The sequence below is a fragment of the Sminthopsis crassicaudata genome, chromosome 4, assembly GCF_048593235.1.
Source record: "Sminthopsis crassicaudata isolate SCR6 chromosome 4, ASM4859323v1, whole genome shotgun sequence".
NCBI classification, from domain to species: domain Eukaryota; kingdom Metazoa; phylum Chordata; class Mammalia; order Dasyuromorphia; family Dasyuridae; genus Sminthopsis; species Sminthopsis crassicaudata.
In genome coordinates this window covers 335,693,482-335,720,375 of record NC_133620.1, presented here as the reverse complement: position 1 = coordinate 335,720,375, position 26,894 = coordinate 335,693,482, and the positions used below count along the sequence as shown (strand labels likewise).

The window sequence follows — 26,894 nt, the reverse complement described above, 5'->3', positions numbered from 1 at the left end:
CTGTTAGATTGAGGGTATTAAAAGGACAAGGATGGGAGCCAGTAAAACAGTGGCAACAAGAACCAGAAGGAAACAAGGAATTTGATAGGGAATGTGAGGTTATGTTACAAAAATTTGAAGAGATCTCAATGTACAAATAAGAGGAGGGACTGAATGAGATAAGGTGAGATCTCTCAAGACAGTTGTGAAAATCGAGTAAGGCTTCATCTACTTCAGAATTCTAGTAGGCCTGAAGGACTTTGAAGTTCAAGTAAAGGACATTGCCTTCCCCTCCTATGCTATCTCCCTATTTCATCCAAATATGGGCAACTATGTACTTATTGGTCAAGTTCAATTTCATGGGTAGATCTCGCGTTTAGAATGTAAGACTCTCAGCCAATGAGGATGAGGGTCAGTGGTGGGAGGGGGCGTTTTGCGTTAGGGATTAAAGGTGCTGTCCTGCCCACAGGAGGCGCTTCCTCTCTTCGATAGTCTACTCGAAGAGTGGGACGCCCTTCTCGCGAGAAGTACAATAAACTTTGCTTTTCTCTAGAGCTCTCTCCAGCTTTTTTATTAAATGGTGACCCTTCACCATTTCCGTACCACACATTCTCTTTCAGTGTTACCCTCTCTTTATCCTCATCTATTTCCCTAATGAGACTTTATGCCTGTCAGGATTTCTCTACTAGAAACTTTACTTCCAATGTCTATAATAAACCTCTTTTTATCAATATAGATTTTCGGGTTTGTAAATTGCTTTACAAAGGATCTTTGCACCCACCAGAAGGGGGTTCCCCAAAGCTCCCTACCCTTGTACTGAATCCCAAGGGGGTGCAAGAGAGCCAAACCTCTCCATTTGGTTCTCTGAACCCCAAACCTGCCACTAGACCTTATCATTTAACTCCCTGACCACTAGAAACTCTAATCTCATTTTGGTTCCCTAAATCTAGACCTCATCATTTGGTTCCCTGTCCAAGGGGAACCCCAAAACTAAACCTCATCAGTCTCATCTTGTCTTGCCCTGTTAGAGATCCCAATCATGTGCCTGAAGTTAAATTTTCCCTAAAAAATATACTTATGGACTATCCCCTAGACGCTGCCCTCCTTTGGGTCACAGCCAAACTCTACATCACAGATCACATCAAGTTTCACTAAGGAGCTTGCCTTTTTTCGTCATTAATCGTTAAAACCCTTTTCTTGCCTAATTATATGCTCTCCAAATCTATTTCATATTTACCATTCCTGGTGTCTATTGTACTTTTTCATTCTGTCTATAATCTTTTCTCCTAAATAAACCTACCTTTGGCCAAAGAGAATGACCTCTGTGAATTCTTAACATGCCCAAACCCCAACATTTGGTGTCTACATTAATCTCATCATCTGGTGCTAAACCCCAAATACATCATTTGGAACTAGGAATTGCTACTCTGAACACATCACAGGTTACACAGGTCATGCAAAGATAGAGCAGAGCCATAAATGAATGAGAACAAGACTTTTTATAGCTCAGGAGAAATGGAAGAAATGGGGGACAGGATCTAGAGAGCAAGGAGGAATTTGGGAGGACTTGGGGAGAGGTCTGGGAGGGATCAAGAAAGAGCCAGGTAGAATCCACATGGCTGGCCAGATTCCGAATTGTCTAAAGATATGCTAATCAAGATAGTCTCAGGGAAGAAGAATTACTAACAAGGAAAAGCCAAATGAGCTCCAATTTTTTGTGCTTAACCAGACATTTTGTGCTTAACCAGACAGTCTGGGAAATTGACCTGATTATAATTGATTTTTAGCAATTTCTGAGAATAAGTTCGTTTAAGGTTTACATTACCTTGATTCCAAAATCAGTCCCTTCCAGCATACAAGGATAAATTGAATAAATGAATAATTATTTATTAAGGTCTTACTATGTACAGAAGGGTCAGTACTGCCGGATTTAAAAAGAATAGCAAGACAATTTCTATTCCAGGAGGACTAATTTTCAGATTAGGCCTGAAAGCCCAGAGGTCTAGATGGTAAGTTATACAGTTTGGGTACTGTGTAGTTGGGAAATAAGGCTAACAAACTCATCTTTAGTGTCATTTCAATTAGCAGGATGACTAAATAATAACTAAAAGGAAAACTAGAGTATTGTTTTAAGAAATACATTAGATTGGGAGCTCCTTGAGGAGACTGGGAACTGTCTTGTCTTTCTGTGTAGCTCCTCCACAATTTATTGGTCATGCAGTCATCCTCCTCTGGGGTTTTCTTGGCTGAAACACTGGAAAGGTTTACCATTTCCTTTTCCAGCTCATTTTATAGCTGAAGAAACAGGGGCAAACAGGAGTAAGTGCCTTACCCAGAGTCACACAAATTCTAACAAGTGTCTGAGGTTGGATTTGAATGCAGAAGATAAGCCTTCCTGACTCCAGGCCTGTTGCCATATTTACTGTGCCACCTAGCTGCTTGTTTAGCATAGTAGTGATGAGGCCTAAATGTTGGGTGTAGTTGAGCAGAGAGAAACTGAAGAATTGATCCCTGTATTAGACAGGGAGAAGGCACTGATAGAGATTTGACTCCATGGTCCTACTCTCTGGGAAAGTCATCTGGTCAGAAATACAAATTATGTCCAGTGCTTGAGACCTACCCTCTGTAGAGGCCTTGGGCAGCCTCACCTTGCCATGTCCTGTCAGAAATCCCAGTCATGTCCCTGAGATTAAATTTTCCCTATAAAATTTACTTATGGCCATGCCATATTCACTACCTTCTTTGGGATCAGTTTACCACTGACACTCTGTGAGTGTCTTTCCTTTTACCCCTCCCCATGCCAAATGGTATCTCCCCTAACTCCACTATGCTTTTAGGGTGCTAAGTCCATTTCAGGATTTAGCCTGGCAGCTAAGGATATGCTCCAACCTCATGGGTATTCCCTTTCTACTGGGTGATTGTGAGTTCTACTGAGGAACTTGTCTTTTATATATCTTCACTTTATTTCATATTTACCACCCTTGGTGTCTACCATATTCCTTCATTTTGTCTGTAGCCTCTTCTCTAAATAAACTTGCTTTTTGTCAAATAGAATGACCATTGTGAATTCTTTACATGTCTGGTCTCCAACTTTTGGCACTTCTCCTAAAGCACATTATCTGGTACCTAAATAACAACATTTGGTGCTTCTTCAGCTACATCAAGTAGTAGATGCTTAATAAATACCAAATGACTGACAAATAGAAATTGAATTCAGACTAATCAAACACCCCTGAATTATGACGGCTCAAACATAAACTTAGTTGGAAAACTTCAAAATCAAGAAGATTCTTGCCAGATATATTATTTTAATCTGCTGTCTAAGGGCTTGAAACAGATTCTAATAAATGCACCGTCTTTGCTAAAGATAAATTGTTAGGCTTATTTTTGTTCTGTACCCCAAAAAGGGCATTTTTATATTGTCTTTGGGAAAAAAATACAGTTTAAGGATTCCCAATATCATGAGAAATGCAAATTAAAAGCTCTCTGGGAAACCACTTTACATTCATTTAATTGGCAAGAACAGTTATACATCATACAACTCAGTTCCAAGGGAGTGGTGGAGAAATAGACACAAATTACACTGCTTGTGGGATGATGAATCAATGCAAGCCTTTGGGAAAGCAAAAAGAAATAACACAAAAAGAACTAAAAAACTAATCATGAAGAACTAACTGCTAAGAATTTGTCCTAAGGGACTCATCTAGAATAAAAAAGACCCAGTACAAAAGGATTCATAGAAACCTTATTTCTAAGAGTCCAAAACTAGCCCATGAGTCTACAACTGAGGGATGACTGGTGGTTAAATTGTGATAGACTTCTTTGGACTTCTATGTTGAATCCTTCCTTGTGATGACTACCATTTATTTGTTTCACTCTGGGTAAGTCACAAACCATGGGACTTATAAAATGAGGGAAGGGAGGGTTTGGATTCAAAGGTTCTTAGCCTGCTATCCTTGAACTTCAATTTTAAAAAATATATATTCTGATAACTTTGTTGTTCTTTAGTCATTTTGGTACAAAATGACTCTTCATGACTTCATTTGGGATTTCTTGGAAAAAATATTAGACTTGTTTGCCATTTCCTTCTCTAGCTCATTTTCTAGATGAGGATACTGAGATAAAAGAGCTAAGTGACTTGTCCAGGATCATATAACAAGCACTGAATTTGAATTCAGGTCTTCCTCTCTCCAGGCCAGTGCCACCTAGCTACCACATATTTTATCTTAAGTGTTTAAAAACATTCTGAGAAGGGATCCATAGTTTTCAATAGACTGCCAAAGGAGTCTATGACAGAAAAATAATTAAAGGAACCCAGGGACTACACCATCCATTTAGGAGAGCAACTTCTAGTCAAATGTGTTCAGGGTGGTTCCAAATGTTGAAACTCACATAGGCACCGAACATTGGGTTTTGGTCACGTGAAGACGTCACAAGGACTCTTTGACAAAAGTAAATAAGAATAAAAAAAAAAATCCATACATAGTTCTGTGAGTGTATGGCTATAGACATCTATATACATGCTTTCAGTAAGCAGTATTTAGAAGAAGTTACAAAGTTACAGACAAAATGAGATACAATCGACACCAGGAATATGAAATAGAGTAGGGAGAACATATAATTAGACAGAAAGGGGGTTTTAGCAATTAATGATGGAAAAGACAAATTCCCTAGTAGAATTCACAATTAACCAGAAGAAAAGAGTTACCCATGAGATATCCTTAACTGACAAGTTGAATCCATAGAGGAGTTTAGCCCCTAAAAGAGTTAGCTAGAAGAAGGAGAAAGGCACTTTGAGGTATAAGGGGATGAGAAAAAAGACACCATGAAGAATGGAGGATACCAAAGGAGAAAGACACCAAGAAGAGAGTGTTTAAGCCAAAGGGGTTCAGCAAAGATGGTGATGGCTATGGACAGATTTATAAGGGAAATTTAATCTCAAGGGTTTGATCTAACTAGGTTTCTTACTGGACTTAGAAAAGTGAGGCTGTGAAACTGATCCCCATTAGTACCCTTCCCTGTTTGCCTCAGGGAGTAATTCTATCAATACTTCAGGTTTTCTCTGTCAACCTCACCTACTTAATTCAAGACCTCATCACTTATAAACTAGAAATCTAAGATAAAAGAAAAGTAACAAAAAATATAAAGCATAATTGGGTCCTGGGTCTAAGTGATACAAATATCTTCAAAGAAAAACAATATTTACCATGAATATTTTACACAAAACAAAAAAAGTACAGGTCCTACATTAGATTCGTAACTTTTCTGGGGTCATAGATCCCATCAGTGGTTAATCTGGTTTGAAACCTGTAGGCCCTTTCTCAGAATAATATTTTTAAAATACATAGGATCCTATGTATTACAAAGGAAACCCATTATATCAAAATACAGCTCTGTATGTGTCTGGATACATATATATGTAAACATACATATATATGTATCCAGACACATACATGTATATGCATTCAGTAAGCAGTATTAAAATATACATTTTCAAAAGTTCATGGATTCCAGAGTAAGAATGCTAGCCTTAATTGAAAATATCTGGTCCCCTGTCTATTTTATCTTCAAACCCTTTGCCACTGAAATCTCTTTGTATTTATTTAGGATACATTTTTGCATTTACTTATCTGTGTATATGCCATTTCCTCTTAGTATAGAACATGAACTACTCTGGGGCAGGAATTAGGTTTTATGTCCCTCGGGCAGAGATGTTAGAATTACAAGTGAAAAATCGGACACCTTATATTTGTGCTGACACCAAAATTTAATGGCCACATGTTTTATCCCTAGTGCTTGTGTATTTAATGTCTACCATGAACAGGAGAGTTGGATTTATTCCCCATCAATTTTAATGGACAGTCAATTGCCTGACTTAAAACTGATTGATGGCACCTTGCTTATTTGCTGTAAAGTCCTAATGAAATTTGTTCAGACTTAGATACAAGGTCCAAAAGGCCCTTCCTTGAGTCAAAGCTAAACTACGCTATTCCCTCCAGCCAGAGACTGAAACTGAATCAATGGGCACCTGTGAAAGAATAGCTAGAGTCTATCCTCCAAGGGCCTGGCTCCCAGCTGTCAGGCGTGTCAGCAGCACCATCTGCTGGCAGTTCTAAGAACTGGACAGGACCTGGTTTATCTACTGGCCAATCTATAGTTGTGAGTCCAATTCTGGCCTTAGATACTTAAGTCAAAGCATCATGCTTGTGATATCATTGGTTCCATTTGAGAATGAAGAATGAGCAACAGCTGTGTGACCCTGGGAAAGTCACTTCACCCATTTGCTTCAGTTTTCCCATCTTTAAAATAAGCTCGAGAAGGAAACAGCAAACCTCTCCTGTATCTTTGTCAAGAAAACCCCAAATGGGGTGGCAAAGAGTCAGACATGACAGAATATCTATTTGATAGGTATTTACCCAATTCTCCAGAATGGGATGATTTGGGAAATCACAACTATTTTTGGGAGAGCTTCCAAACTAATCACACTCTGTGACTTACTCAGAGACACCTTCCATAGAAGATCAAAAACTACACTGATTTAACTAGACTGATATATATATATATATATGTACATATATATATATATATATATATATAAAATTACTTGACTTTACTAATGGCTGTTGAGCCCTATGTTAGACCCTGTGGGTTGGTATGGCAATTGATTCTATGGCTATGTCGTTCCATAGCTGATTAGTAAGCTTGGATCAATTAATAATTATTATTAATGAAGAAGAAATAACAATAATAAATCTCATTTTATGCTCACAACTCTGAGAGGTAATAGGTCTTATGTGTACCCTCATTTTACAGATGAAAAAACTGAGACACATAAAGGTGAAGTGACTTGCCCAGGGTCACATAACTAGCAAAAGTCTGTGAGGTAGCATTTTAACTCAGAACTTTCTTTCCATCTAGTTGTCCTTCTGTTGTTAAGGATGTGTCCTAAATAAAAGCTCACCTTCACATGGCACCTTAAGGTCTGCAAAATGCTTGACAATACATCATTTCATCTGATCTTACCTCACAACAATTATATCAGGTGAGTACTCCATCATTATCTAGAAACACAAGGTAGTCCATCAATCATGGATTAAGACTTTTCTATATCCCAAGTCATTTCTTAGATGATAAGGTGCCCTTCTGTAATTTTTATTTATGCACAAATGAATCAACTACACAAAACTGGAACATTTAAAGGTACTTTATATCCCACTGCATTGGGACCAACTTAGTGAATTTTTCAGCCACAGCAACTCTCAAACATTATCTACCATGTGCTATGGAAGAATTTTAATATCCAATGGTGAAGGGTATGTTTTCTTGTTGTTCAGTCATTTTTAGTCATGTCTGACTCTTTGTGATCCCAGTTGGGGTTTTCTTAGTAAAGACACTGGAATGGTTTTCCATTTCCTTTTCCAGCTCATTTTACACATGAGGAACCTGAGATAAACAGGCCCTGGGCCACACAGCTAGTAAATGTTTGAGGCCAGATTTGAACTCAGGACTTCCTGACTCCAGACCCAGGACTCTATCCACTGCACTACCTAGCTGGAGTGTACATTTAAATTCTTTTTTAAAAGTATAAAAACAGCGTAAGCCAAAGAGTGTTATAAAAACATTAAGTGATAGAATACAGAATAAGCTATTACTTCAAGTGGTTCAGATTAAGGTGCCTAATGGCCATAGGAATCCCTAGAGAGGCAGCAAAGTGATACAGTGGTTAGAGTACCAGGTCTGGACTCAGAAATCTCTGAGATCAAATCCAACCCAAGATATTTATTAGCTATACAGTCCTTGGCAAATCATTTAACTCTGTCTGCCTCAGTGTCTTCAACTAGAAAATGAGAATAATAATTGCACCTATTTCATGGGACTGTTTTGAGGACCAAATATAGTAAGATTTCTAAAGAGTTTAGCATAGTGCCTGGCATACAGTGGTGCTTAGTAAATGCTTATTCCCCTTTATTATTCTCTTTACTGAAAGGAAGGGTGACAGAGTAAAGAGATGGTTGGACTTGAATTAGGAAGACCTTGGTTCATATTCTGCAGCATATACATACTAGTTGTGTGTCCCTGGACAAGTCATTTAACCGTGATGGGCAAAAATAAATAAATAAATGATGGAGAGGGAGGAGAAAAGGAAAAGGAGTACACTAGGAAGATCAATTATTTAGTTTCCTTTTGAATATGTAGAAATTTTGCTTGGTAATACATCTTGGTAGGAGGCTTTTTTCCCCCCCTCCTTTTGCATGGAAGGAGAAGTGGGCAGAAGAAAGGAAAAATCTTTGCTGATTGAAAAAAAAATTTAAAAAATCATTATTTGATTCAAGTTTGCTAGTATGACACAAGGTAGCAGAGAGTGATCAATAGATGGATGGGTAGATCCTAGCTCCTTTATGCTACCTGCTTCACTGCTCTAAAGATCTGTGTCTCCCAAAAACATGATAGCAGCTGTGTGAGTTAACAGATGGTATTTGAGATTTTCTGTGGATGAAATCCATTATTCTCCAGCTGCTCGGTGATGAGCTTCTCCTTTGTGAGTTTATGGTGGGCTGGCATGGCCTTTAAGAATTTATGGGGGTGGCACAGTGGATAGAGCATCAGCCCTGATGTCAGAGGGATCTGAATTCAAATATGGCTTTAGACACTTAACACTTCCTAGCTGTGTGACCCTAGGCTACTCCAATTGCCTCAGGGGGAAAAAAAAAGAATTTATTGGGGGGGGCAGGAGCAGCTGGTGGTGCAGTGGAGAGTACAGGATCTGAGTTCAAATTTAGCCTCAAACATTTGGCACTAACTACAAGTAATACTGGGCAAGTCACTTAACCTCAATTGCCTCACCAAAAAAAAAAAAAAAATTCACAAGTGATTTTTATGCCTTAAGGAGGCATAAGATTTTAGGTCTCTTTCACTCCACATCAATTATTATTATTATTACTGCTATTAGTATTATTTCTATTGCTATTAGTTCTGGCCTCCATCATCTTTCACCTAGAATGGGGCAACACTTCCCAATTGATTTGTCTCAGTTCTCTTCCCACTTCAATCCTTCACATTGCTGCCAAAGCAATTTTCCTTATGCAAAGATCTGAATATGTCACTCCCCTATTTAGTAAACTACAAGCCAGGCTTGGGGGACACAGGTCCCATTGCCTCTAATATAAATATTTCTGTCTCACTTTTAAAGCCCTTTACAACTTTACCACAACCCTTTTTTCCAATATCAGTGGACATTGCTCCAAAGGGCTTTGGAAATATTGAAGTGCTATATGAACACATATTATTCATTAACACTGAGCATTTGTGTAGTACTTTTATGCTTTTTGATAATTTTTTTGGTCTAGACCTGTGACTTCTTATTCTTTCTTTCTTTTTAAAATTTTATTGACTGTTTTTGTTCTATTTCTCTCCCCGCCCCTCCTCTCCCTGGATAGGCATCTCTTAAAAGAAGAAAGAAAAAAAGGGAAGAAAAATAGTTTAATAAAATAAACATGCTATAATTTCATTATTTGGAGAAATTTCCTCATGTGGAAAATCCCTCCACAATTGCAGGCTGGCAACCCAACTACAATTTAGCATGTCTGAAATACTGATATATTAAGTTACTTGACTATATTTACACAGCTATATGTGTCAAAGACAGTATTTGAACCCAGGTCTTTTGATTTTTAGGCCACCTCTTTTTTTAAATTATGGCACACTATCCATTATTCAAACATTTTATTCTTACTCTATCTTTTTAAGACAAGATGAGCAGGTATTATGTACACATCCCACAGGTGAGAAAAATGAAGTCAATAGATCCCATCCTATTAGTGTAAGATTAATTTGGACCCCTACTCTATTCCAAACAGTATTAACCAGTTTGAGATTTTACATAAATCCTATAGGGATAATTAGATAAGATAGGCTCTTATAGCAGGCCCTTATAATAGGCTCAAACTTTAATGTAATGTTCATCACTTGTTTACCAAGTGAGAAAGGTTTGGAGCCTACTTCATTAGAGGGGACTATAGACCCTTTAATAGAGTGTCTTTGGCTCAGCTCTGCCTCAGTGAATTTTCTTGCAGACTGGGCAATTATCATCTCCACAATAGGTTGCAGAGAGAATTAATGCATGGCTGTCTTAAGGAGATGATGTATTTCCAGCAGATGATGCATTATTGTCACTAGCAAATTATTCCGGCTTAATAGCCTGGGCAGAAAAGATCTTAAAGATCTTCCAAAGTAGGGGGGGAGAGTACAAAATTACAAGGCAAAATTAATTCTTCCACTACCCAATCCCACAGACCATTTACCTAAGGCAAATTCCACTAAAGTATCGCTGTCCTCGCTCAGTACATCAAGGAATAAGTCCAATACTTGCAGGTCCCGGAGATACTGGTAGTTGTTGGGGTCAAAGGCAAAGTTTGCAAGATTGGCCAGGACCTGTTCCTTGGCTTCTGTAATGGAAAAGAAACATCAGAATCCAGAGTGGATAAGAGGCACTATGACTTGAGACAGAAGAAGAAGAAGGGAAAGGGCAGGGACTTTGTCTCCTGAAAGGAAATGTCACTGTTATTAAGAGGTGATAATTAACTACTAATCAGAGAAATGCAAATTAAGACAACTTTGAGATACCACTACCCACCTCTAAGATGACAGGAAAAGATAATGGTGAATATTGGGAGGGGATGTGGGAAAACTGGAAAGTCAATTCATTGTTGGTGGAGTTGTGAAGTGATCTAATCATTCTGGAGAGCAATATGGAACTACACTAAAAGTGCTATCAAACTGTGCATTGATCCAGCAGAGTTTCTATTAGGCCTATATTCCTAAAGAAGGAAAAGGGACCCATGTATGCAAAAATGTTTGTGGCAACCTTCTTTGTAGTGGCAAGGAACTAGCAACCGAATAGATGCCCATCAGTTGGAAAATGGCTTAATAAGTTATAGTATATGAATGTTATAAAATATTATTGTTCTATAAGAAACCATTAGTAGGATGATTTCAGAAAGGCCTGGAGAGACTTGCATGAATTGATGCTTAAGTGAAGTGAGTAGAACCAAGAGAACATTGTTCACAGCAACAAGAAGATTATGTGATGATCAATTCTGATGGACTTGCCTCTTTTCAACAATGAGGTGATTCAAGTTCCAATGATCTTGTGATGCCATCTGTATCAAGAGAATGGACTATGCAGTGGATGTGGATTACAAAATAATATTTCTATCTTTTTTGTTGTTGTTTGCTTGTTTTTGATTTTCTTCCTCATTTTTTCCTTTTTTGATCTGACTTTTCTTGTACAGCACAATAATTATGGAATTATGTATAGAAGAATTATACATGTTTAACTTTGGATTACTTGCTGTCTAAGGGAAGGGATGGGGGAAAGGGAGGGAGAAAAAATTTGGAACACAAAGTTTTGCCAGATTGAATGTTGAAAACTATTTTTGCATATATTTTGAAAATAAAAAGCTCTTAAAAAAGGGGGGGTAATAATTAGCTATAAAAAGTTCTAGCCAAGGTCTAAGGTTGAGGTTTAAGTCTAAGGTTGAGGTTTAAACACTCAAACATTCAAAAGAATGAGTCTGAAAGGCGCAGCTAAGTAGTGCAGTGGGTAGAGCACCAGCCCTGAATTCAGGAGGACCAGAATTCAAATCTAGTCTAAGATACTTACGGGTTCCTAGCTGTGTGACCCTGGGCAAATCACTTACCCCTAATTGTCTCAGGAAAAAAAAAAAAAGAAAAGAATGAGAATGAGAATGAAAATCTCAATCAATATGGTGAGATGACCTGTACAATGATGTAACTACTCAAATGTGCAATGTCTGTAGTTCTGCCACAGTTATGGTACGGTTTTCTGAATATCAATCAAAGGTTGATCTACCACCTATAGGAAAGGGTGATGGAATTAGAAAATTGCTTCTAAATAAAGGGTTTCCAAGGGAAACCGAAGATTCCAATGGTAAAAGAAGGGATATGACATTCATTATTGACATATTGGACATCTTACTAAGGATAATGGAAGATGAAAGAGCATTAAATAGGAAAAGAAGAGCTCTACCATTAGGACTTAAAAAGATTTGATGCTTTTTCTGAAAGGATAAGTGGATGCTTTGAGGAAAACAAAGTTGCTTGTCCTCCAAAGAAGCACAGCTCTAGGCAGATGATATTATGAGAGACAGTGAAAAAAGTTAAAAGAGTCATAGTAACTAGTAATTCCCTGCTCACAGGAACTGGGGCTGGATATTTGTTAGCCTAAAAACAACAGAAAGGTATGTTGTTTTCCTGAAGCATGAACACAAAAGGGATCCTGCCAAGATTTGTCAAAATAGATGACAACTATGCACTTCTAGTCATTCATGTAGATATAAATGACCCCTGCTAAAAGGACCTTAAAAGGAACTTTTCTCTCTGCCAAAGGCAGAGATGCTATTAATTTCTTAACTTGTTTTTGTGAATTCTGTCTTTCAAAAAATGGAGGAACCAATTAAGAGAAATTCTTTTCTGGATCTAAATCTCACTAATGGAGAGAACCAGGTTGTTGGGATAGAAATGATGGGAATCCGGGAGAGAAGTAACCACTCCTTTCTTAAGTTTGTAATGGAGAAGAAACCTAGCATTGTCTATCCTAGATTATCAGAAAGAAGATTTCAAAAAGTCCCAAGAAGAGAGAAATGGGATCTCCTGGTTCAAAATGTTCCAAAGGAAGGAATTTGGAAAGGAGAAGGGAGATAATTAAGAATGAAATTCTGGTTTGTGGCAGTCCTCTTTGTAGTGGCCAGAAACTGGAAACTAAGTGGATGCTCATCAATTGGAGAATGGCTGAATAAATTATGGTATATGAATATTATGGAATATTATTGTTCTATAAGAAATGACCAACAGAATGATTTCAGAAAGGCCTGGAGAGACTTACATGAACCAATGCTCAGTGAAATGAGCAGAACTAGGAGATCATCATATACTTCAACAACAATACTATATGATAATCAATTCTGATGGATGAGGCCCTCTCCAACAATGAGATGAACCAAATCAATTCCAATAGAGCAGAAATGAACTGAACCAGCTAAACCCAGTGAAAGAACTCTGGGAGATGACTATGAACTACTACATAGAATTCCCAATTCCTCTATTTTTGTCCGCCTGCATTTTTGATTTCCGTCACAGGCTAATTGTACATTATTTCAAAATCCGATGCTTTTTGTACAGCAAAACAACTGTTTGGACATGTATACATATATTGTATTTAATTTATACTTTAACATATTTAACAAGTATGGGTCAACCTGCCATCTGGGGAGTGGGGGGAAGGAGAGGAAAAATTAGAACAAAAGATTTGGCAATTGTCAATGTTGTAAAATTACCCATGAATGTATCTGGTAAATAAAAACTATTAAATAAAAAAAAAGAAGAAGAAGAAGAAAAGAAAAAAAAAAGAATGAAATTCTGAAACCCCAAAAGAGAAACAATTGTAATGAGAAGGAAAAATAGGATTTGTCTGAAGAGACTGACATGATTACAGAAGGGAAATCACCAACCAACTTAAATTTAAAGGATAAATTTATAGAAGATGGAAACAATGACAAATAACAGAGAATTAATATAAGAAAATAGCATGGTTCTGTAGAAAAACCAATAATAATGACAAGAATATGCTAAAGCTCAAAATGAACTGAAGCTACCTATGGCGATTAAACACAACAAAAAAAGGTGCATTTTAGCTCTCCTAGGGGAAAAGGATCCAAAAAGGCATAAAGCTGCTACTTGGGGTAGATGGCATGTTGATAACAATACTCCCTTTCTGGTGGAAATGTCAAAACAAAATTAATTAACATGAAGTCGATCCCCAAGATAATTAAGGAAATAGCAAAAAAATGCCTTAAAGAAAATTCACCTGACCCAGATGAACTACCTACATCCTCATGTCCTGAAAATAGTTGCAGATATGATCACAGAGTTACTCATGTTATCTGAAAGATCTTGAAAACTGAGAGAGTCCATGGATTTGGTAAAAAGGGAAAATGTCATCTCCATTTTCAAGAAAAGGAAGACAAAGCATTCAAAATATAGACTAGTGAGCTCAATTTCAATTGTTGAGAAAAACCTAGCTCAGTTCATTAAAGGAGATGGTTGATGAACATCTAGAAGTGAACTAGTGATTATAAAAAGCCAGCATTGGCTTCAGTTTTTGGGTTTTGGTTTTTTTAAAAAAGGGTTAGCAGGCTTTTTATGAAATAAATGAATGTGGAATTCTGAATGGCATTAGCAAACTGTGGTTCACAAAGCTTCTCAGGCAGGGCAGGTCCTAAAATTTAATTCAGCTCAGCTTCATTCAACAAGCCTTTGTTTTGTTTTGCTGAGGCAATTGGGGTTAAGTGACTTGCCCAGGGTCACACAGCCAGGAAGTGTTATGTGTTTGAGATCAGATTTAAACTCAGGTCCTCCTGACTTCAGGGCTAGTGCTCTATCCACTGTGCTACCTAGCTGCCCCAACAAGCCTTTGTTAAGTAACCATGGCATGTCAAACACTTTACTAGGGGCTGTCATCTAAAGATTTTTCTAATTTCACTGGAGTGGCCATATGACCTGCTCCCAAGTCTGATGTCCAAGTTATTTATTCTGATCATTGCAGCTAATTTGAGTTCCTAACCCAGAGTTCCTGGGCCTCTAGACCGTAAATCTTTGTCTTATGAATTTAAGAAACATTCAGGCATATTTGGTCTTAAGTAGTTAAATATCTTATTTTAAAAGATAGTATAGTGGGTAGTGGACAACACCTGAAATAACAAAAAGGCTGGGTTCAGATCTCACTTCTGATTGATATTGTACTGGCTTTGTGACTAAGGGTTAGTCAATTAGCCTCTCTGAAGTCATCTTCTTATTAGTAAAATGGGGTAGTGACACCTGAAGTATTACTGCATGGGTCCATCATGAGATTCTAATGAGATAATAGCATTGGCTTTGTTAAGAACAGTTCATGCATCTCCTTTTTGTCAGGATTATTAAACTGAGAAATGAGGGGGAATGTAGGAGCAGATGCTGTATTTAGCAAAGATTTTGATAAAATATCTCATACTATTTTTGTGGAAAAGATGGAAAGATATGAATTAGATAATATAAATGATTTCAGAACTAGTTAGATAGCCAAATTCAAAGACTAGGGCTAATGTTTCAATGAAAACATGGCAGGATATCCAGTGGAATACCACAGGAGTCTGTGCTTGTCAAATTATTTGGAAAAAATCTTAGACGATAGCCTCAAAAATTTGTCAGTAACACTAAGGTAGAATGGATAAGAGTCAGGATCCAGAAAGAAATCTTGACAAGCTAGAGCATTGGGCTCTTTAATAAACTTATTAATAAGATGGAATTTAATAAAGATAAATGTAAGATAATTTGGATATAAAAAAAAATGAACTTCAATACAGGGAGGCACTGTTAGACAGCAGTTTGGAAAAGATCTAGGGGGTTATTAGTATACATGTGGTTTGAGTCAGCAACCAAAAAAATCTTAATGTGATCTTAGGCTGCTTTAATTAGGGCAAAGTTCCCATAATCAGGAAGGTGATGGTGTAATTCTAGTCTGTCTTTGTCAGACTTATCTGGAGTAATCCAGAAATGTTCCAGAGCATTAATTTCTGGGTACTCTGTTTTAAGAGGGACATCAATAAACTGAAAAGTGACCAGAGAAGGGCAGCAGGATGATGAAAGGAACTGAGTCCATGACATATGGAACCTGACATATTTAAAGTGAAGAAGATTTGGGAGAGAAGCAGAAAAGAAATGGTGGTTGGGAGAATGGAAGGCCAGGCATGATTCAAGTACATGAAAGGCTACAAATTCAATTTAAGAGAGAAAAAAAGTGGAAATTGCAAGGGGACCAATTAAAAAAAAAAACAATAAGAGTCACCCCCAAGTGATATGGCCTCCCTTGGGAGATATATATATATATATATATATATATATATATATATATATATATATATATATATATATATATTCCCCCCCCCCCCAGGCTGGGGTTAAGTGACTTGCCCAGGGTCACACAGCTAGGAAGACCTGATCTGAGACCAGATTTGAACTGGGGTCCTCCTGAATTCAAGGCTGGTGCTCTATCCACTGAGCCACTTAGCTGCCCCCAATATATATTTTTTTTAATTACAATTTTTTTATTAAAGCTTTTTATTTACAAATCATATGCATGGATAATTTTATAACACTGACCCTTGCAAAGCCTTCTGTTCCAAATTATCCCCTTCTTCTCCCCATCCCCTCCCCTAGCCTAGATGGCAGGTAGTCCAATACATGTTAAATATGTTAAAATATATGTTAAATCCAATATGTATACATATTTATATAGTTATTTTGCTGCACAAGAAAAATCAGATCAAGAAGGGAAAAAAACTGGGGAAAAAAACAAAATACAAGCAAACAACAACAGAAAGAGTGAGAATGCTATGTTGTGATCTACACTCAGCTCCCACGGTTCTCTCTCTGGTTGTAGATGGCTCTCTTCATCACTGAACAAATGGAACTGGTTTGAATCATCTCATTGTTGAAGAGAGCCACAACTTGAGAGATACCAGATTCTCCCTGCCTGAAGGTCTTCAAATGGAGCCTGGGTGAGCATTTGTTAAATATGATAAGAGTGAGGATTTCTTTGGTGTTGGGGTTAGATTAAAGAATTGCTGAGGTCTCTTTTACCCTCAGGTTCTGTGATTCCCTCAGGTTTTTTTCCCCTTTTACTTCAGAGCAGTCTAGCTGACTAATTTTAAGTGATATGCTTACTTATCCAAGAAGATAATTTCCAGAATCTTTTAACAATGGAAAAAATGAAATGAGGCAATAGGTAATGATGGAAAAAATAAAACACATAATGAGAGAAACTAATTTGTCAGAAGAGTATGTTGCTATTGCTTTCTATTTCTGTTTTTTTAACTTAAAGACATAATTTTGGTTGAGAAGAAAAAAAACACCTAGCAAAATATTAAAAAGGTGATGTCCCCATTAGTGGAGATTTGTCTTTCTGATGGATTAAAATTGTGTAATAAACATAACACTGTTGATGTTTTATATATACATATACTTCCTTATTTCAAAATAAGGGAGAGGCAACCATTCTGGAGAGTAATTTGAAACTATGATCAAAGGGCTATCAATCTGTGCAAACCCTTTGATCCAGCAGTGTTTCTACTGGGTTTATATCCCAAAGAGATCTTAATGGAGGGAAAGGGACTCGTATGTGCAAAAATGTTTGTGGCAGCTCTTTCTGTAATGGCAAGAAACTGGAAACTGAGTGGATGCCCATCAAGTGGAAAATGGCTGAATAAGTTATGATTTATGAATGTAATGGAATATTATTGTTCTATAAGAAACCATCAGCAGAATGATTTCAGAAAAATCTGAAGAGACTTGCATGAACTGATGCTAAGTAAAATGAGTAGAATCAAGAGAACATTGTATATAGCAACAAGATATGTGATGATCAATTCTGATGGACGTGGTTTTTTTCAACAATGAGGTGATTCAGGCCAGTTCCAATGGTCTTGTGATAGGGGGGTCATCTGCATCCAGAGAAAGGACTGTGGGGACTAAATGTGGATCACAACATAGTATTTTCACCTTTTTTGTTGCTTGTTTGCTTTTTATTTTCTTTCTCGTTTTTTTCCCTTTTTGTACTGATTTTTCTTGTACAGCATGATAATTTTGGAAATATGTATAGAAGAATTGCACATTTAACATATATTGGATTACTTGCTGTCTGGAGGGTGGGAGAAGGGAGAGAGAAAGAATACAAGGATGCATTTTGAAAACTGTCTTTGCCTATATTTTGAAAATAAAAAGCTATTATTAAAATAAAATAAAATAAAATAAGGGATAGGGATTTCATTGCTGTAGGGAGTTTCTAGTAACAAACTTACTCTAAAGCAGTTTGATACTCCTATTTCAGCTTATATTTTAAGGAGTTGCTAGGTCATTCGGTATTGTCTAGTTTGTATTTCTTGTTCAGTCACATCCAACTCTTTCATGACCCCATTTGGGGTTTTCTAGGCCAAGCTATTAAAGTGGTTTTGCCATTTCCTTTTCCAATTTATTTTACAGATAAGGAAACTGAGATGAACAGGATTAAGTGGTTTGCCTGGGATTACACAAGCAAGTAAACAAGTCTGATTTGAACAAGTCTGACACACAGGCCCTGCACTCTAATATTGTGCTCCAGTATGCATCTCAATGAGACACATTGATTTAGAAACATCTCCACTCCAAATGTTCCATGCGCTCCACACGACCCGTGGTAAAGCTTCTCAAACTTATATTAGTCTGATCAAGTCAGACACACTGTATCTTGACCTCAACATAATGATGTCATTTTGATCCTCTGTGAGAACAAAGAACAACAAAGAGGTCTAATTTGTAACAAAAACATTAAAACAATAAATGGCAGGTAAATTGTGTTTTTCTGAAGGGAGTAGGAAACAAAGGATACCAGCTCAAGACAAAGAACCTGACGCTGAGAGAACCCCCTCACCTTGTTTTGTTGTTTCCTGGAACTCAGTGACCAATGCCTGCAGATATTGTAGCCGTCCTCCCGGCTTTGCATTCATGGCCAAAGTGTTTGTGAATGAGCAGCAGAGTTACATAGGCAGATAATCTATAAAGACATACAGAAAACATCATGAAGGAAAATAGGAAAGATGATAGCTTCTCCTCCAGGCTCTTATGCAGTGACATACACAGTACGTTGGTCCCTTTGTACATACAACCCAGACTGACATGGCAGATGAACCAGAATTGACTAAGACTAAGAAAATGATCTGGATTATATGTGGAAACAAGGTTTGCCACCACAAGCTTGCTCTCTAAAAGAAAACCTGACCTAAAAACCAACATTTTTCAACAATGCTGATATTATGATTCAACATATTCTACCTTACAGATTTCTGTCTTAAATGCAAACATGTATATAAGCACTGTACCAAGAAGTTAATGTAAATAACCACTACAACAATATAAACAGAAAGAACAATTAAATGAAACTCAATTTTGCACAATTATGATGGCCCCTGAAAAAAGATGAAAAAATGCATCTTCCTTCTTTTGTTGATAAGGTGAGGGCCGATCAATAAGGAGTGTTCTGGATTTTTCTGCTTCCTATAGAGGGCCACAGATAGTGGGGGAGCTGAGGTCCAATCTAGTGATTTTCAACACATCAACTAATGGAGTACGTCTCTCCTCGGTACCTTTCTCTCCTCTGACTCAGCCTTGTTCTCCTCCCCTCCCCCCATCACCTTGTAATTCAAAGACGTTGGCCCCTTAACATTCCTTTTTCTCAATGCATTTTCCATTGATTGGAGCCACCAATGCCTGGTACATCCCCCCACCCCCACCCCTTTATTTCTGTCTCCTGACTTCCTGGCACTAAAATTCCACTTTGTTCAAAAATCCTTTCCTGGGCCCTCTAGTGCTGATGCCTTCTGCAACCATCTCCAGTTCACTCCGCATAAAACTCGTTTGTACGAAGTCATTCGCACGCTGTATCCCCGAGTCTCGCCGGGAATTACCTTCATAGTACTTAGCACAGTGCTTGGCATACAATGCGTGCTTACTAACTGCTTATTAACTTGGCTTGTACTTATTTCCTTCAAAACTCCTGTAGGATCCCTTTACTGACTCCCCTCTCCCTTGTTAATTATTTTGCATACACTTATTTTCCATCTCCAGAACCCCACTTTTTTTTGTACATCTTTTCCATCTCCAGCACCCCACTTTTTTTTGGTAAACTCTTGAGGGACTTCCCCCGCTCTGTATTATTCCCAGCGGGAGGCATACAGCAGGAGCACAATAAAGGCTGGGTGACTGACTGATTGAACATGGGTGCTCCAGGAGCCAGCGTTCTGGGGAAATCTCTTTTCCCGGCCCACAGAGTCTCATAAAGAGCAAAGCAACACACAATAGAACCGTGACTCGATTTCTTTAAATCTCGCCACGGGGGAGGGGGCAGGGACACTCAAGCAGGAGCATGGGCAGAAGCAACGGGTTTCAGAGTCAGAGGGTCCCCGGCATTGGTCGCTTCGGGACTGATCTAGGGACAAGCGAAGCAGACGCAGGGGCCCGCCATCTACGGCCCCTAACCCTCAGCACCTACCACACCCTCGCCGCATCTCCGTCCCTCCCGAGCGGAAGGCGGCGCTGACTCCGCCCCCAGCCGGGCGGAAGGGGTGTGGCCAAGCCCAGCCGGGCGGAAGGGGTGTGACCAAGCACCGCCCTTTGCAGATGCCAGGGGGAGGAAGGGCGTCCGTGTGGTGGAGAACGCGGCAATAGCTGAGGGAGAAAAGCACGGGATTGCTAGGCTGGACCAGACGCGAGACCGAGAGCCCGGCGCCTTGGGGGGGCTCAGACTGAAGGATAACAGCGCCTAACTCCCAGGATTCTTGTCGGGATTAGTTAATTACCAAATGTTAATCTCAAATGAAATTAATCATTGGAAAGCGCTGCATAACCTGTTATTTATTCAGTCTCGACTCCCTTGCCTCTACACACAGACCTCCGTTTTTCTTGGAGCCTCCTTTGTCTCCCCGCTCACTTTCGCCTTCCTCAGGCCTAGTTTCCTTCCGCTCTCACTCCAAGCACATTATTCTACGTGAACCCTGATTCCATTAGCTTCTTCCTCTTTCCACTACATGTTCTTTATTTTGTATGAGGGCAAGCTTGACCTAGAGCTGGCAGAATAGTCTAGAACAATGACGTCTGACTGAGGGTGGGACAAAACCCATCAGAGGTTAGGAAGCCTAACAGGTCCTGTTCCATTGTTCCCGGCCTGCAGCCAGTATGTCCTACTTAATCAGAGCGGCCATAACCTACACCTGGGGCTGTGCGCTCCGCACTCCCGCCCCCACATCCCTTCAGCAGGTGGCTCTGCCATCCAGGGCAAAGTCTCCCTTTCTCCCTTTGCCTTTTTTTGGGGGGGAGGGGGGAAACTAATATAGGATGAATTAATATAGCCTGAATGTAACGTAGCTATGCATTTGATATCTTATTGTATTGCCGACCTACCTCTCTGAGCATCCTTGTTTCTCTTAGAGCACGATCATCTTCCCAGTCTCCCAGGCTGCCAACCCCATTATGTCTGACTATTTTTTCTACTTAAACTGTTCTTTTCAAAGTTTCTAATGCGCTCTTAATCTCCAAATCTGATGGGCTTTCCCCAGTTCTTGTCCTTGACCTCTTTGCCTCACTTTACACACCTTTTCCTTGACCACATCTTAAGAGGTACTTAATCTCTTCCTTCTGCAAATGAACTAGGTATGTTACCTCTCAAAAAAAAAAAAAAAAAAAAAGTAAGGAAATAGAAAAAAAAAAGTTATATTCACCCCGTAACAAATACAAGAGGCTGCCCCAGAATAGAGTTAATAGGATGCAAATCTTGTCCTGTAAAGCTGAAAGACTACTTGGCGGAGCCCTCAGAAGCTGGGCACTAACCCTTCGTGGAATGTGTATTATACATATAAAAGGCATAAGGAAAATAAGAGGAGTATCTCCTGCTGTATCATTTTACAAGAAAACATGGGCATTGTTGCAGGTTTAATAGGAAGAATTCTATGTGTAGGTAAGCACTGGAAAAGAATACCATGTGTAAGGTATACCTAGTAATGAAGAACTCCCCTTCTTTTCCAGAACATGCCTCTGCTTCAAGGCCTTTAAAATCAGGTCTGGGTGGTCAATTTACATCTATAATATTAACCTGCTGTAGGAGAACATTACAGCCAGGGGGCTTAAAGCTCAAGCCTTTGTTTCTGTTGACCTCTAGCTGGACAGACAATGTGGCTCCCAGGTCATCTAAGGGCATAAGAAGGTTCATCCAGATGGAGTTGGTACCCTTCAGACTTGGAAAATGTCTAACACCATAATTCACCACACCCTTCCCCGACTAGGTACACTTCCATACAGACTGGAGAAAGTCCCACCTCCCCAAATTCAGCGCTGTACTAGCTGGTGAATATTCTTTGGATGTATGCTGTGGCTAAATAGATCATGTGTTTCACTGTCAAATGACTCATTTTGTTCCAACACTGAATCTAAACTAATGGATTGGCTTGACTCCAGTCTTGCCCTTTATAATAAACTTGTGCTGGCTGGTTTAGGAATATTATCTCGATGAAACTTAATTGTAAGTTCCCCAGGTATTCAGTTTGCTCTTCTCTCCTACTCTGCACCTAACAAGTGAATTGAAATGTTTTTTCTCTCTCTCTAACTAGATCTACATCTTTCCTCAAATCTCTATTCACCCTAGCACTAATCACACAACATGGGCTAATGACGGCCAGGTTTTCTTTTACATGAAGAAGAATAAAAAGTACCAATGAAAGGAGAGTGGGCAAAGGGGAGAACAGTTCATTTGGATAGAATGAAGCAGATGTATATGCTGCTAGCTGCAGAGCAAAAATGGCTGCTGCTGATTTTAATTCTTTAAACCCCTCATGGAAAGGAGGTAAGGGCTGAGCAACTATAGGATGTTATTCCCATTCCCACCACAAAATAGTAGGGATGAAAACATTTTACCATTTTGCCAGTCTTAAATTTTAGCTGTCAGGCAGTCTCTTAACCCCACTTTTGTCCACCCAAAACAACTGCAGCAATAGTAGTGGCAATATGACAGTCTGTTCATCTCAAAAAGGAGAAGCAAGAGAGCACAAACCCTTTGATTCAACACCTGGTTCAATTTTGGCTTGCCCCTGCTGGTTTCAAGATGGAGATTAAATTCTTAAGTTTATTTTCTTCAGCTCCCTCTTCCCAGAAATCCCCCAACATACTCCATCATGAACTGGTGCTTGTGGTGATAGCATCTGCTTGAGTGTAACATGTATATCACAATGCAGGGGCTATGCTTGTATCTGTACATTTAAATTTTTTTTTTTAAAATTGGAAATATTCTGAACTATTAAAAAATTTTCCTAATGAAGACTTTTAGTGGATTTTGAATCTATTTGCTAAAAGTAGAAAAATGCAATTAGTTTGTGAGATTGATATTAAGAAAGAAATTTGCTGGTTTATATTCAACAAAAACCACTGCTTATCACTGGTGGAAGGACTGAAAAATGAAGATCATGATTTAGTAAGTGTAGTCAACAATGTGTTTCTTGAATTTGAAGCCATATATATTCTTGTGAAGTATTTTTTTTCAGCCATTTAGAATATCCAAATAAACTGTACTTATATCAAGACCTTTGAACTGCTGTATCATAAGATTTTTATGTTTAATGAAGCATATTCAATCAATCATATTGTACCTTTCTTAGTAACCCCAGTACTGAACATATTTCCTGACATAGTGAACACTTAAAAACCTGTTTAATTAATATAACATTAATATTAATATTTATCATGACAATGAAAAAGGTATTTAGCTCATTAATAATGAAGTCATATTGAAAATATTTTATTTACTCATTTAAAAATTTCTATTTTGTGTATGTTATGTAATACACACAATTATTAATTTAGTAGTACATGTTATTATTATAAATAATATACATATATTAGAATTGTGCTCAAATTCTTGATATGTGTTACATGATCAGAAGAGTTTGGAGAGATGGTCTTAAGAGTTAGGAAGCCTTGGATTCAGGTCCTCTTCTTATACACACTATATGACCTTCAGCAAGTCACAACCTCTAAGTATCTCTAGATAGCTCATTAACACTAAGTTGCAGAATAGATTTTGACCTGCATATGTAGGAGTAGGTTCCTTATCAAGAATTCCTTCTAAAAATAAAATCACTGGTCTGCTTTAAAAAAAATTTTGTATCTATTTCTATGTCTCCCCAAATAGAGAATGTAAGCTTCTGGGCAGGGACTCTTGTGCTTTGTCTTTGTATATCTACTACTTATCCCAGTGCCTGACAAATAGCAAGTGCTTCATAAACCCTTGCTGATTGACTCATTCAATAAATGTGTAACAAGAATATCTTATGAGCAGGACTGTGTACAGATAATATTAAGAAGACAAGGGGCAGCTAGATAGCACAGTGCATAGTCCAGCTCTGGAGTCAGGAGTACTTGAGTTCAAATCTGATCTCAGATATTTAACACTTCCTAACTGTGTGACCCAAGGCAAATCACTTAACCCTAACTGCCTTGCCTTGTTTCCCCAAAGCCCTTACTTATAATGAAAAAAGAAAAAAAAAAGAAAGACAACATAGTATAGCAGCAAACACTTGATTTTAGACAGAAGACCTGGATTCAAAACCTTGACAAGCTATTTTTCCTTCTCTAGGGCTCAGGGGGAGAATTATCCTTGCCCTGTCTACCTCCCAAGGTTCATGTGAAGAAAGTGTTTGGAAACCAGTAAATTCTCACTTACGGATAAAAATGAGATGTACAAGACAGTCCCTGCTCTCAAGAAACTTACAATTTAGTAAAAGATAATGTTCATTGAAGAATGATTTTTCCATAGAATCCTATTTGCTTCAGCAGCCAGTCTAGTAGCATATGAGCAAGGGGTTGGGTGGTAAGACATGAAATCCAGATTAAATCTGTTTTTATGCATCTTCCTGACAATTAGGTAACACACACTTCACCTAGCTGTCTAAAATTTGGGTACTTTTTGGGGGCTCATCCTCCCTTGTTTTACAATGGGGCAGAGGGAACCAAAGTTAAATAGTCTGTGAGTTTCATGTGTATATATCTGGACCCAAAAAATGTTTAGTAAGAATGGGTGCAAATCTAAGGGGATATAGAAGCTTTCCTCACAATGAACTTTAGAATTGGAAAGGAGATCAACTCCAATATTCTCATTAAAAGAAGTTGCCCACAATCACACACTAACAGACAGAATCAGAATTACACCTTGATTTTCAGGCTAGACCTCTTCCCATTGAATGATGATGCCTCCTTCGATCATTTCTCTTTTATCTGATACAGTTGTATACTACTAAGTATATCAGGGACAGATAAAGAAACAGACTCCAATAGATCATCCAATTTATCCATGAGACAGGTAGGTTGACAAAGTCACCCTCTTAGCATAAGGTTGAGAAGAGAACTCTGCACATATTACCCAATGAGAATCTCAAAATCTGTTCTACAGCTATAGACCATTGGACCAAGACCATTGCTTTGTCCTTTCCACTCCTTCAAATCAAGTGTAGCCTTATTCTTGCCAAAAGACACGGTTCTCTTGCAACTACTGGGGCTGGCCTCTTCAGGGGATTAATATACCACTTGGATCTTATCACTCAAAAGAGAGGACATTGAAGGATCAAGAATCTCCCACCTTTCTGTTTTAGATCCTCTAGATCTTTGTTGTGGGTGAAAAGACAAGTGATCCAGATTAAATGTGAAGTGGTACTGAACCACAGTTATGAAATCCCCAGGAAAATTGAGATAATAATGGAATTTGAGGAAGTGGCTCCAAAATTAAATTACTTCCTTCTGCAAGTCACCTTCCCCCACCTTATAGAGCTTCTCACTATGCAAACTGATTCTCTGTCCTTGGTCCTTATCTTGCCCTGGCATTGTTGTCCCCATGAGAAAGTGAGGGTGGGAGTGGAGTCAGGAATGTTGGTGAGGAAAGCAATGACCTAGGGTTTAAAGGTTGGAGAAAGAGACTTTTGTGCAAGTAAACTATGATTTCTATTAAGCCTTTGGGCTGTTCCCCCTGGTAAGGGCTGTTGTTCAGTCACACCAATTCTTTCTGAACCGCTTACACCATTTTGTTGATAGAGTTTTCTTGGCAAAGATACTAGAGTGGTTTGTGATTCCTTCTCTACTGGATTAAGGCAAATAGACTTAAGTACCTGGGGTCACACAATTAAGTGTCTGAGGCTGGATTTCAACTCAGTCTTCCTGATTCCAGATCTGGTACTCCATTGATTAAGCCACCTAGCTGCCTCCAAACCTTGAAGGGGAGGGGACAAAAAAACCTTTGTAAGGCCTGGTACTTAGCAGCAAATTTATCTGCCTGATGGCTCATGCCAGACTCCCAGCCTCCCCTACTATTAGATCATGAGTTCCTAAGTTCTGACAGTTTTGTTTTTTTTTTAAACTCATCTTTATATTTTCCATGATGGTAAATACAATGGGCACTTGACAAATATTCTATGAATCTGAATTTCCTTCTGCCCTATCAGGAAAAATAGTTCAATACAAAGGTTTGTGCCTGAAGCATCCCTGCCTTATGGCACAGATAGGTGGGATTTTAGCACAGGGAAGCAGAAAGATCCAGAGTAAGTCCACATTTACTTGATGATGATAGAGGGTGCCAATGAGGGCACTGACTCACTCCTGCTGAGCAGAATCAGGGCCATGGCACTCCATCCCTGCCTGTGTGCAGCAGAACAGAGAGTAAGTTCAGGTCATGCAAAGAAAATCAATTCTTAAAGGTCCCTGAGAAAGCTTCTTTTTGGAAACTTAATCCAGTCAAGTCAACAAAAAAAATTCCACCCAGACTGCTCCAGCCAAGTGGAGAAAAAAAAAAAAAAAGAAGAAACAAGGTAAGGGGAATAGCACTTACCCCACACCTATTTTCTGTGCTTCATTAATCCACCCCATTAGTTCAACGAGTTTTATAGCCAGCTGCTCCAGGAAACAATGTCTTTGGGTGTAATTCATGTAATTCAAACATACTGTTTTTCTTGGTCTCTGCTAGAATAAATCTGGTTCCCTCTTCCCAATGCTGTTCATAGCCTCTCCTAGTTCTGAGAATTCTTGTTTCCCAAGAGGTGGAAGAGACAGGGGACTGGGAAAACATACAATAAGTTCCTCTTTCTGACCTCTTTGAGGGGAGAGGAACCTTCTGATCACAGGGTAAGTGAGCTCAAGAAGCTAGTGCTTCAATGGGCCTTGAGTGGGGTGAAACCAGAGAGACATGAAAAAATGAAGGCTAGAACAGAAGGACCTGAAATTAGAAAGAACTTATGGTCTTT

The 26,894-nt window shown here is 38.6% G+C and overlaps 1 protein-coding gene across 2 annotated transcripts in view; it reads right to left on the bottom strand.

The window, feature by feature from the left end:
* Positions 1-26,838, bottom strand: part of ARMC7 (armadillo repeat containing 7) — a 42,885-nt gene extending 16,047 nt beyond the window's left edge. The window contains exons 1-3 of one of the 2 annotated variants that reach the window (XM_074260738.1): positions 26,483-26,838; positions 18,500-18,622; positions 10,281-10,424 (exon numbers count right to left, since the gene is read on the bottom strand). In XM_074260738.1, coding sequence (XP_074116839.1) covers positions 10,281-10,424; positions 18,500-18,575 — 220 coding nt within the window. In that variant the 5' untranslated portion in view covers positions 18,576-18,622; positions 26,483-26,838. Of the gene's footprint in view, positions 1-10,280; positions 10,425-18,499; positions 18,623-20,116; positions 20,193-26,482 lie in introns of those variants that run through there. The other variant, XM_074260736.1, reaches the window with a different exon arrangement.
* Positions 26,839-26,894: the final 56 nt, after the last annotated feature.